Source organism: Herpailurus yagouaroundi, unplaced genomic scaffold (genome assembly GCF_014898765.1).
Source record: "Herpailurus yagouaroundi ecotype Mexico unplaced genomic scaffold, PumYag 188, whole genome shotgun sequence".
NCBI classification, from domain to species: domain Eukaryota; kingdom Metazoa; phylum Chordata; class Mammalia; order Carnivora; family Felidae; genus Herpailurus; species Herpailurus yagouaroundi.
This window is the reverse complement of record NW_024412419.1, coordinates 20,275,214-20,287,716: the sequence shown is the minus strand read 5'-3', so window position 1 is coordinate 20,287,716 and position 12,503 is coordinate 20,275,214. Positions and strand designations below refer to the sequence as shown.

The following is a 12,503-nucleotide window of genomic DNA, read 5'->3' as shown; positions in this document are numbered from 1 at the left end:
AATATACAGGGAATGAGGCAAGGAGTATCTCCTATTGAATTCCAGAAGGGGCAGCTCGTTCTGCATGAACACCTTGTGCTCAACCAAGAAGGAGTAGGTACACAGAGCCTGGGAACCAGGTGTGGTCTGAGAGGAAAGGCAGACATCTCTGCCCATCATCGTTCACGTCAGTGAGCAGCACCTTAGAATTCACACCTTATTCCCTCTCTGCCCACATTTCGTTATCACCCCTGATGCTAAACACATATTAAGGCAGAGTTCACACACAACTGGAGCGGGGTGATAAAGCGGGGAGACCGTGGAGTAGAAGATGGTTCTGTGACTGGGTCAAACACCCAAGGTTCACGTCCGTAAAATCAAACAGCAAACACAGACACGTGCATGACGACAGGGAGACACAACCCCTCAGACTGTCTGCATGTGAATATTTTGTCCTTCCAAAGCTGCCATCAGGAAGATACTAATGACAAGGAAGAGAATAATGATGAGTGCGGCACTGGGTAGGGAAAGATAGGGCGGGCAAGGAGAGAGAATAGGAGATCAGATCTAACAGATTCTTCTCCAAATGTTTATGATTAAAGCTTCCAACGAGGCGTCCAAGGCTTTACTTAGACGCTGCAATGCCTATTTTTAACAGAACGATACCAATTTTGAATTGTAGTTCTGAGGGCAGTGGAATGATTCTAAGTGGCTGTGCGGGCTACAGCACATTTTTACCAAGAGAACCATCACTGCAGAGAGGGCAGATAAAATTAGTATTAGATGCTTAATGTTATTGCTAGCATATTAGTGTTAGATTCAGTCTAGGATAAAGTCATTTTTACTTGCCTGAATATGCTTTATAATATGTCAAGGCGATTTATATAATCAGCATGTACAGTGTATTTGTGCCCCTTTTATTGAGCATGTAGCCTACTTTTATTTTATAAAATGATGATAGGGATGTACTGTTTTTGGTCTTGCTTTTATCCTCGGGATAGCTTGCTTTCAGATTTGTTGGTGGGTCCTGCAGAGGTGGGATGTCTACACCCTATAAGCACAATGTAAACCTTTTTACTCCAATTCTTGCTCCGGCTTCACCAAGAGGTGGTAGGGCTGATGCGCAGCGGTGGGGGCCCATGACGGGGGTCGAGGGGAGACAGCGCTGCACCCAGAGGTGTGAGGCCCAGAGACCCAGGGAGGAGTGTCAGCCAGCCCACGTGGAGTGGGCCTAGAGCAGGCAGGGCAGGTGTGGTGAGCATGGCTGGCGGAGTGGCGAGTTAGGGGCAGGTTTAGAAGCCTCCAGAGGTCAAGCTGAGGAGCTTGGATTTTATTCTAAAGGAGCCAGCAAAGGATAGCTTCAGGTCTGTGTTTTGGAAATCAGAGCTAGCAGTTCTCGACTGGAAGGACCAGAACAGGAAAGACGGGTCAGGGAGACAATTTCTAATGCTGCCGTCCATAATCTGGAGTCTGCAACAGAAGAAAGGTAGAAGCAGAGGAAAGTACAGGATGGACTTTGTGGAGAATAGAAGCAATGGAACTTAGGAACAACTGCTCTGGATCTACCCCATCCTTTTTTTTTTTTATGTTTATTTATGCCTGAGAGAGAGAGAGAGAGAGAGAGAGAGAGAGAGAGAGAGAGAGAGCAAGTGGGGGAGGGGCAGAGAGAGAGGGAGACACAGAATCCAAAGTAGGCTCCAGGCTCTGAGTTGTCAGCACAGAGCCCGGTGTGGGGCTCGAACTCATGAACCTCGAGATCATGATCTGAGCCAAAGTTGGATGCTTAACCAACTGAGCCACTCAGGTGCCCGGTGGATCTACCCCATCCCTCACCCCATCACCAGGGATATCTTTGGGTTCTCTTACATTCAGCTTTGCTCTAAACTATGGTGTGGGAAGGGCAGGTCCTACTGTTCACTTTTTTCATTGGAAAGTAACACATGCTCAACAGAGAACATTTAGGAAACTCACAAAAAGGGTAGACAGAAAACAAAACAAAGCACGTGTGCGTGCACACGCACACACACCCAGCCACACTGCTCAAAAAATGAGCACTCTTCACTTTTATGGCATATTTGTTTTTACTATATTTTCCAGGCATTGAGATTTGTTGTTGTTTATTTTTTAAATTGATTATAAAGCACTGTATACATAATTATGTATTCTATTTTTCATGTACTTACGGCATTTTCATTACTACACGGAAAACATGTTTATAAACATCATTTTTGTTGGATAGATAATATTTCACCAAATGATAAACATCATCATTTACTAAACTATTTTCCTCTTATTGGACATTAATTTCCACTATTTCTTTCTTGTAAAAAACACCATGATGAATCTCTCTCTGTGTAAAGCTAGTTTATAACTTAAGATTGATTTCTTGGGATAGACGAATAGAAAAGGAATTTACTGGATCAAAGGGCATAAATGTTCTTGAAGATTTGACCTATATTTCAAAACTACCTTCTAAAGAGTTTCAATCAATTCACACTCATTCTAGAAAAGTATGAAAGTGCGTCTCATGTCGTCATTCCTTGGTTAATACTGGAAATATTTTTTTGTCAGTTTATAAGTGAAAATGGTATCTTAGTATTTCAAGGCACATCTTTGATTATAAATTTATTGAATATTATTATTCCTATTTCCTCTTCTGTGGGTTGGTTTTTGGGGGCCCTTGCTTCACATTTTTGAGCCTCTCAGCTTCCCCACCTCTTTCAAAACACATCCTTTTGTTGTTTGTCTTTTAAATTTCGATGGTTTCTTTGCTGACATCAAAATATTTAAATTTTTAAACAGTTAAATCTATTGATCATTTGCATTTAAGATTTCTTCTCTCTTCTAAACATAGCAAGTCTTCCCTCTCAGAAGATTGATAAATATTTCATTTAAGTGTATTTTTAATGGACAAGTTACCCCTAAACTTGCCTTTTCACTAGAATGTAAATGGTTTCTCTTTCTTTCTGTCTTTCTGTCTTTCTGTCTTTCTTTCTTTCCAAATGCTTATTTATTTTTTTTAATATGAAATTTATTGTCAAATTGGTTTCCATACAACAGGGCTCATCCATAGATGGTTTTTAAGACAGTAGGTTGATCGGTTGAATGAGAATAATGGCACTTTCTGGACTAGACTAACTTTTCAAGGTCCCAGACTGCGCGTGAGGGCTTCTAGATGGAGACCCAAGGGGTACATGGATGCTAAAAGAGGTGCTCCCAGGAAGTCTACATCTCCTTCTTCCCGCATCTTGGCAACAGCATCAGATTTTACCCTGCCATTGGAAGAACCCATGCAGCCCATCCCTCAGTCCCAGGCCCCTTTTTCTCAGTCTGTTCAATAACCCAGTCTACCGTCATGTTCATAAAAGGACCCTGTGTTTTGCCTTAAAAATGTCATACCACTTCTGAAAGTATCTGTCTCACTTTCTCACACTTCTTACCCATATCGATGACGACCCACATCGCGGATGAGCCTCTCGGAGAGGTAGGCGCCAATTCGATCCAGTTTTTCTGGAGCTGAAAGGGCGTAGAAGGTCAGCTTCTCCATGTTGGTCTTCACCAAGCCATCCTGCAAAAGACAGGCCCTCATGTGTCACTGTGGCCATTCCATGGCTAGAAGGGTTCAAGTCTAAAAGTAAATAATATGCCAACTTAATCATCATTTAGCAGAGTGCCATTATGTATGCGACAAATCCCCCATGTGGGTTTCAGGGATACAGGGATGACCAAGGCATGGTTCCTGCTTTCCAGGAACGCACAACTTAGCCCACAATATGCCAGCTATAAATGAGAATAGTGGTATAAGTGTACATATGTATGTGTGTATGCGTGTGCATGTGTATATATATACATGAATGTATAAATATGCATGTGTGTATGAATAATAAGGCTTCATTGAAAGCAATTCAGAATTAAAATATGCTGGATATCCAGCACCAAGGCATGAATGGGAAGAGGGGGCAGCTTAGCAGCAATTAGGGAATTCTCCAGAGGATGCTGGAAATGTGACCCTTCAACTGTCTATCAAGAAGCTGTCATTGATTTCCAGAGAGCAAGTCGAGAATATGTCACATCCTGACATTTCCAAAACCACACGACCCGTAATGTAGCCTGAGTGGGGAGTGGCAGCTTGGAAGCCAGTAAGCCAGGCCCCCGGCGTGCATACACCCAGACCACCTGACAGGTACCAGAGGGAGCCACAGAGAAGACATGGGCTCCTGAGCCAAAACCCGAGAATGGAAGTACTCACGCTAAATGGCAGGGACATAGAACCATCAAGGGAGTTAGCGGTTCAAGGAACCATCACTCAGATAGACATGAGTGGGAAAGACGTCTCAATTGTATAGCAAAGGCCCGAAGCTTGCCAAAACAAGCTTCCAGAACCCTCTGCAGATCCTGACTCCAGAAAGATCCAGACCTCCTCTGCTTGCAGGCCCCCGGCTGCCTCTCCCCACTGACCAGGGTCTGAGCAGGCGCAGCGGCAGGAGGCCCGGGAGACCCGCCTCCCCCTCGCAGCCCTGGATGGGGTGACACAGCGCGGGGTGAAGCCAGGCGGAGGTGGGACCCACCTCGGGATCCTCAGGGAAGATGTTGTCAACCAGCCTTTTGTACCTGGGGCGTAGAGCACCGCAGCAGCCACACACACCTGTAATGGCAAGAAACACCCATGAGCAGAGCCTCCCAGGCAGGCTGAAGGGACCTGGCGACCAGGCCAAGGCGGCTCATAAGGAGCCAAACCCAAGTGGAAAACAGAAAGGTCCCTCCCCCAGAGTGCCAGGGCCCCTGCGCTGGGCGTCTCCCACGACTGGCACACATTCCAAACCTTTGCCCTTTCCGCCTCGTGTCTTTTGCTTGGGGGTCAAGGACAGCGGCATATGGGAGCCTGACGCTAGCACACCAGCTCTTGTTCACGAAGCCAGGCCGTGGAGGAGCATTTGGAGGGGTGGGAGCTTCCCCAAAGGTCCGGTGCTACCCTACATATATTTCCCCGGTTCCCTGACATGCAGGAAGGCGTGCACACGTGGACTCTCTCTCTCTCTCTCTCTCTCTCTCTCTCTCTCTCTCTCTTTCCCTCTCTCGGGCAGGACTATAAACCTCCTCCCGCAGCCCAAGAATCTCGCCGGTGTCCTGGGAAGGTGGAATTCGTTCCTCCCAATGCCCCTCATGGACTCCCTACTTCTTTTATTCTCTGCTCCTCAATCCCCTCTGCCATCCTGTCCCCTGGGGCCATTTCCACTACAGGATGTTAGATGAAACTATGATAAATTAACATTACCATTCATTATTAACATTTGAAAATGCATCTTTAATGCGGTGTGCGGTGGTGTTTGAAAACCATGGTGTTTCGGGGGTGGGGCCTCAGGGGCCAGCCGGGTGGTGGCCCCGTAGGCCGGGCCCCCACCCCATGAAGAGTCCACCAGTCTGTGGCTAAACGAGAGACTAAGAACAATGTGGTACATTTTTAGAAAGCTGAATCTATTCCGTTTAGAAGACTGTTTGATATGACCTCTTTGTCGTTTGCTGCTGTCAAATGATGGTGTTAGGAAATCAGCAATAATAGAACAAACCTTGGGAAAATGAAAAACTGACTCTTTTAAGGTCATAAAAAGTTTTCAATGAAAAGGAAATTGAACCATCTGGGAACCGATGCTGTCCAGCCTTCCTCTGGCTGCAGGGATCTCTCCTTCGGCATCCCAGCCGCAACCCTCACTGCCCGGTGGGGGGAGTGGGCACTCTGGGGAGGAGCGGAGGGGAGGGAAGGGAAGGGCCTGGGAAAGTCCACCCCCCCCCCCCCCCCGGAGGGGATGGGGGGGGCGCGGGCCGGGGGGGGGGGGGGGCGCTGGGGGGGGGAGGGGGGGGGGCCGGCTGGGACCGGCTAGGAAACCCCACCCCCCCCCCCCCAAAAATAATTGCTCCCTCATTCTATCTAATTAATGCTTAATTCTGCTTGTACAAACTCTCCAGTTGAAATGCAAATGCGCCCTGGAAGGATCAAGCCTATGGGTCATTCAGAAAAGAATGACTTACTTTAGTGGGAATTACTTTAATCACACAAAGAGCTTTACAGCTGTGGAGAAAAGAGGCTCTCTGGGAATTTTGATTGGGAGGGGGTGCAGGGCGGCCGTGCCAGGAGGAGGAAGGAGCAGAGATTTGGGCCATAGGGGTGACTGGGATACAAGGGAATGGGTGCTATCTTGGAGACGCCAAGGGGCACCCCGAAGAAGGACTGATTCATGACACCCCTCGCCCACTCCACGGGTAGCTGCGTGCCCCCGCCTCCCACCTGCTAGGGGACAGGAGGACAGCAGAACTGGTCCACGGCTGCAGAGCCAGGCCCTCCCGGGTCAGGCTCGCTGGGCTGGCCTGGCATCTCCTCATCCCCTCTCTGCCCACGCCTGGGAGGAGGCGTTAGGGCTCTGGCTGGCTGGCATCCAGGGCCAGTTCTCACGACGGAGCAGCTCCGGGGGTGGTGTTCTCCATCCTGAGCCTCCAAGCCCGGGATTTAAACCCGTCCTCCTTCCCCCCTTAGGCCACCCTGCCCTCTGCCAGGTGCAGCTGTCAGCAGGCTTCTTCCTAAGATGCCCCCAGGATGTGCCCTCTGCTCTCTGGGCAGCCTCCTTCCTCACCGTCCCCAAACCCCCCAAACTGGGAACACAGGAACACGGGCCCTTTGTGTCTTAAGGGGGTGAGAAAATAGCAACACGGAGAACTGAGAACTGAAAAGCCCCAGTGTCAGTCCCTTCCCCAAACATTTCTGGAAGACCGATGCGGCAGGGCCTGCACAGGACAGAGGCCAAGCTCACGGTTGTTAGAAACTCTGACTTGTCGAGACAATACCCATTTTGGGTACTCAGGGTAGAGACCTCTGTGCAGGGGCACCAAGGGGGTTTGGGGGTCTTGACTACAGCAGCACGGCCAGGCCCGCTGGCTCAGTTTCTTCCCAGTAGAAACCAGGCAGCCTGCTGATCTCCTGCTCTTTTGTGTTCTAGAAGGGGTGCACCTCAGGATGCTTCAGTGCCTCCTTCTCTGATGGGCCTCTCCCTGGCATGCACAAAGGCCTGGAGGAACCAGCAGGATAGGGCCCCGCCGGGAGCCAGTCATATTCAAGGTCCCAGGGCACTTTCCCACCAGACAGGGAGAGGTAAGGAGGCCCGGAGAACAAGAGCGGAGAGCAGATACCCCCTATCAGCAAAGCCGCCATTGCTCCGGGGATGCTTCCTGACTTGCGCCCTAGTGCTCCTTCCTAGTCTGTTTTTTCTTTCCAACCTCCTCAGACTCCTTGAGAGCGTATGAGGCAAAGTGGTCGACAGCATGGCTTTTCCAGTTAAATCCCAGCACTGCCTGCCGCTTCCCAGATGTGTGACCTTGAGCAAGGAAGGACACTGGGCGAGAATGTCAAAGGGCTGTTGTGAGTTGATGGCTGCAAGCCCTTACAGCAGGCTCACCAGTAGGGTCCTTCCCTCTGCATCCCCGGGCCTAGAACCGCTGAGCCCTTGCTGAGCGGGGCTTTCCGCCACGCTTTCCCCGCTGAGCACTTGCTCAGCAACAGCGACCAAGGCCAGCGGACATCCAAGGGCCTGAGAAGTGAGACTCGAGGCACGTTCCTTCAGATCAAACCGCACTGACCTGTGGGTCTGAAACGTGTACCACCTGCCCAAGGCAGCTCTATGTATTTGCCAGTCACAATAACTTGACCTCCACCTCTAGTGACTGCCAGCACCCTCCCAAAGCCAGCATCCCTGAGAACCTTCTTGCCTCAGCACCAACTCTGCAAACCCCAGTGCAGATGTGACATGCCAGAGGCTCACGCGACAGAGCAGAGTCAGGTGCGGCCGAGATCAAGCAAGGGGGTCACTGGAGAGAATGCACAGGACTGGGCCTCAGAAGGCCTGTCACTGGCACAGCCACTGTCATGCATTGAGACAGGAAGACAGCAGGGAAGTGAGAGAAAAGGCTGGGGTTTTGCGTGGCTTCCTTTTGGGCTTCTAGTCTTGCTAGGACCTGCATCGTACCCTACCCCACACATGCCTTGTAATGCAAAGGTAATGTCCTTCTTGTGCTGCAAAGAGTTAATGATTTCTCTAGAATAGATAACATCTAAGGAAGGACCAGGTGACCGAGGAAGCCATCATATGCGTGTTCCAGAACACAGGTGCTGGATATCTCGATGCCAAGGCCGCCCCGGCTCTAAGGAATGACACCTGGGTTCTCATCTTTGTTCAGTAAAAACCCCCAGACCCCAAAGAGAGACGAGACTCGGGCCCCTTTTCTTTCCGACTCTCACGGATGGTCCGTCTATATCTGCTCTCTCTACGTCTTCAATAAAGATGCCTGTTTTCGCCTCCTGCTGGCTCATCAGCGTGAAGCCAAGGACCCTCTTGCCTGGTCCTGCGGGACCTCCGCCTGGGTCCTCACACCCAACCTGCCGGCATCACTCTGGTGGAAGTGAAGGTAGACAGACTTCAGTGAACTGACAAGCACATGGGGTGGAGGCAGAACAGAGCTGCCTTCCCCAAACCATGTTCTTTGACACACTGGTTGTGAGACGCTAGCAAGAATCCCCCAGAAAAAGGGTCTAAGGACAAATAAATATATGAAACAGAGCAAATATATGAAATGTGAAAGTGTGCATATCAAATCTCCCTATTCCAGATTCACAGTGCAAATCAGCCTGTTACAGCCTCTGGAAAGTCATAAAGTAAAGGAATATGTGGACATATGTTCAAGCCAACCTCTCTTTTTTTTTTTTTTTTTTTTTGCAATTACAAATATCACCTTGATGAATACTTTTAACATTCTTTTGCCAAGGCACATGCACGGCCTACCACAATGGGATAGAAAGTGTATTAACGTAGCACATTGGAAACAGAGTTAATTTTAGATTTGAAAAGTACTGGGTTCAAGTCCTGGTTCTGCCGTTTTATCTGTGAGACTGTTTCCTCATCAATATAATAAGAGAAAAGATTTTCCCTAAGATACAATTCTTAGGGAATTTGCCACGGAATCTAGAAAAGGCGAGATCACCTAGAGCTTTGACGGTCAGGGGAAGGGCTTCTCAAAAGAGGGACAAGCAAGATGTGGGGGTGAAACACACAGTGGGTGCTTTATTCCTCACATGTCAGGCACAGTGTGCTAAAACACTTCACAAGTGTTAGCTCCTTAAATCTTTATAACAACCCATGGATGGCACTATTTTATCCCCATTTTACAGATGTGGAAACTGAGGCAGCAAAGGGTTAAGTTACTTGCCTAGAGCGACACAGCTGATAAGTGGCAGCCCAGGATTTGAACCCCCAAAATCTACTTCCAGAGGCCACGATGTTCTTAACTCCCATACCAGGGAGGGGATGGGTTAGCACTGCCACGGAGCTGGGAGAGCCAGAGGCTTAGACGGAAAGAGAAGAACCACCAAGGCATTGTGCCCTGGAGGAAAGCACAATACGTCACCCCCAAATATGCCTCTTTGACATAAAATGTATTTTGACCTGAAGGTAATCAAGAAGCAATAAATGTAGGAAAAAACTCCCCCTTTTCTGCAGAAAGGCAGGAGAATCTCCTTTTGCAGGCAGAGAAGGCACCAGAGGAATCTGCAAACAAACTTTGTTAAGCTAACCCATATCTCCCTAGTTAATTCTTCACCATTTACCATTTTCATCACTTTCATCCCCAACCCGTTTGTCTTGTCAATTCTTCACAAATTTCTTGGGTTCGATTTTTTTTTTTTTTTTTTTTTTTTGCCTAAAAGGTATGAAAGCGTCCTGCTCTTCTCAGATCTTGGGGTCGTGTTCTGTAGCGAAGGCCCCCATGTCCGTGTAAAATTTCAAACGTATGTGCTTTTGTCCCGCTAATCTTTGTCAGTTTATTTTTATTTATTTATTTAAGTTTATTTATTTATTTATGTTGAGAGAGACAGACACAGCATGAGTGGGGGAGAGGCAGAGAGAAACTGGGAGGAGAGAGAAGAATCCCAAGCAGAGCCCCACACAGGGCTTGAACTCACGGAACCGTGAGATCATGACCTGAGCCGAAATCAAGAGTCGGATGCCTAACCAGCTGAGCCACCCAAGTGCCCCTGTCTTTGTCAGTTTGATTTTCAGACCCAGGCCTCAGAGGGTAAGGAACGCTTTTTTTTCTTCCCTAAAATCTCCAATTGTGAAGTGCACGCCAGTGGGGAACTTACAGACGTGCAGATCCTGGTTGAGCCCCCAGGGCCGGGGCTTGAAAGCCTGCATCCCCACCACACCGCTCCCCGGTGCTGCTGGACCAGGGACCGCACTTTGAGTCTTCGAGGCACCCGGCACAGTGGTTAAGAATTTGGGCTCACGGGTCAGACAGGCTTAGGCTGAAGTCCCAGCTCTCCCCACTTCCGACTGTTTGACCTTGAATAAGTTCCCTCACCTAAAGCCAAGTTTCCTCACATGAAAAATGAAGACGGTCATGGTTCCTTCCCAGGGGGCTGGGGTGGGGGTTAAGGGATACCTTGGCCCTCGACATCCTCTCTCTTCAACTCCCTTGAGGGAAAGACACAGGGGAGCAGGCTGGGCCAGACTGAGGACAGCTTTAAGCAACAGGCCGACAAGTTTAGGTTTTGCCTGCGTTACCAGGGAGCTCTGGGAGCAGTGAGCAGTGGGTGACAGTGACCGTCAACCTGGAGGTGGCACGCAGGACCGGACACGGAGATTTAAGGCAGAGATGAGTGAGTGGATCGCCCCAGGTTGGAGGGTAAATGCCTGCAGTGAGGGATGCTATCCGGATGGGAGAGGGAGGGGCAGAATCAGCCGGACTGGAGGGGCTCTGCAGGGGGGAGAGGCGGATGGTACCACGTGGGACCGCAGGCTTTCAGGTACAATGACGGAAGGCCAGCAACACCCTCCACCGACCCGGAAAGACACGGGTGGCTGTGGCCAGGGAAGGGGGGGACATCAGGTGGGCCAGCGTCTAGCAGGCAGTTGGTGAGGAGGCCAAGGGCTTGTGAGAGACACCAAGGCTGGAGCTCGGAGGCTCGTCGGCCCAGACCTGACCGCGAGTGCTTTCAGACAGGATCCGATGGCTCAGGGCAAATGGGCAGGAGGAGCAAAAGGCAGGGCTCCCCCGAAGACGGCTGCCTTGTCTTTTCCCTCTGACGCTTTCTTCCTATTTCCCCTCCCTCTACTTCGCTGTAAAGCATTTCACCTTTTCCTCATTTCTCTCACCTTCCCTGAAGCCCTCCAACTAAGGCATTTGGGACCTTCAGGCTGCTCACTTCGGTCCCAGGAACATGCCCTTATTAGCACCCTGCTGAAAATCAAAATTGTCTGCTTCAGTGATCTGATTATCTAATTCACAAGATGCTAACAGCTGATGAACAGTCTTCCAGAGGGCATATGCATCTTTTTAAAAAGCCCTAAAAGCTAAACAAAATAATCTCTAACAGTAGAATCATGGAGGCATGGCTCAGGGGTAGAGTGTTTATATGAGGAAACCAGTATACAAGTGTCTGTAAACTGATCTGCTATGCTGGACTTGGAGTTTTTTGTTGCCTTTTTTTAACCCTTTACATACCCGGTTTTAAGGAAAATTAGGTAGAGAAGCAAAATTAATAGGCTTGCTCTTTTGGGGCAGAGAAGAGGTATAGAAAAAGTTAATTGCTTTTTTGTTTATTTTTAAGCAACCAGAGGTAACTTTCAAAAGAGGAGGGGTGGACAATTCTGAAGCCGTATAGCTGACCCTATCCTGATTGGAGGAAACGCAAGAAAGAATCACTGAGGAAAAGAAACATAATGCTATTTATGTACCGTCTTATCTGCTCAGGGTTAGAAAGGGACCAGTCATATAACTAAAGAGATTTTTTGGAATCTCAGCGAGAGGGCAGAAAGCCTTGAGCAGCAGTCTGCACTTCCTGGGTAAGTAATCAGAGCCGAATGCAGGAGATGAAAGTCGCCTCTCTCATAAGGGAGAGAGCTGGCGGGGCTTGGTCAGGAGCCCTGGCCTCTAGGTGCCAAAGCAGCTCAGGGGGTGATGGGAACCCACAGGCACCGCTAGAAAGCTTCCAACCAGAAGACAATGGATTCAAAGTAGCCACAACCCAGCTGGGGAAATAAACCAAAGAACAGAAGACGTTTAAAAGAATGTGAAAACAGCTCATTGCCACGAGAGATTCAGTGACACATTTATATATATATTTTTAGTCCCGCTACTGATAATACTTATTCTTAATGTTAGTACATAGAAGTAGGTGGGGTTTAACGCACCGCCATGTGCCTGTAAAAGAACCTTTTACATCCTGAGTCATTTTATTTTTAAGGCAGAAGTACTTTCCCTTAGGGCTCCCTCGTACTCTCCAGGGATCACGTCTAGCAGATCCAACCACATGAAGCTAAACATAAATTTATTAAGGGTCCTCCTCTGTCTCTGGGACCTGTCTTGCTTAATATTTTTATACCTATTTTAAGAAAGAGAAGGACAAATGATATGGCCAACTTCACTAATATATAGCTGCTCTGGTTACTGAGAAATCACATCAGTAGGGATTAACAGTGTCCGAT

General features: G+C 48.7%; 1 protein-coding gene across 3 annotated transcripts in view; it reads right to left on the bottom strand.

The window, feature by feature from the left end:
• The window catches only part of EFR3B (EFR3 homolog B), an 82,768-nt gene that overhangs the window by 42,469 nt on the left and 27,796 nt on the right, over window positions 1-12,503 (bottom strand). For all 3 annotated transcript variants that reach the window (XM_040496216.1, XM_040496218.1, XM_040496219.1), the window contains exons 2-3: window positions 4,548-4,624; window positions 3,420-3,547 (exon numbers count right to left, since the gene is read on the bottom strand). In XM_040496216.1, coding sequence (XP_040352150.1) covers window positions 3,420-3,547; window positions 4,548-4,624 — 205 coding nt within the window. The remainder of the gene's footprint in view (window positions 1-3,419; window positions 3,548-4,547; window positions 4,625-12,503) is intronic.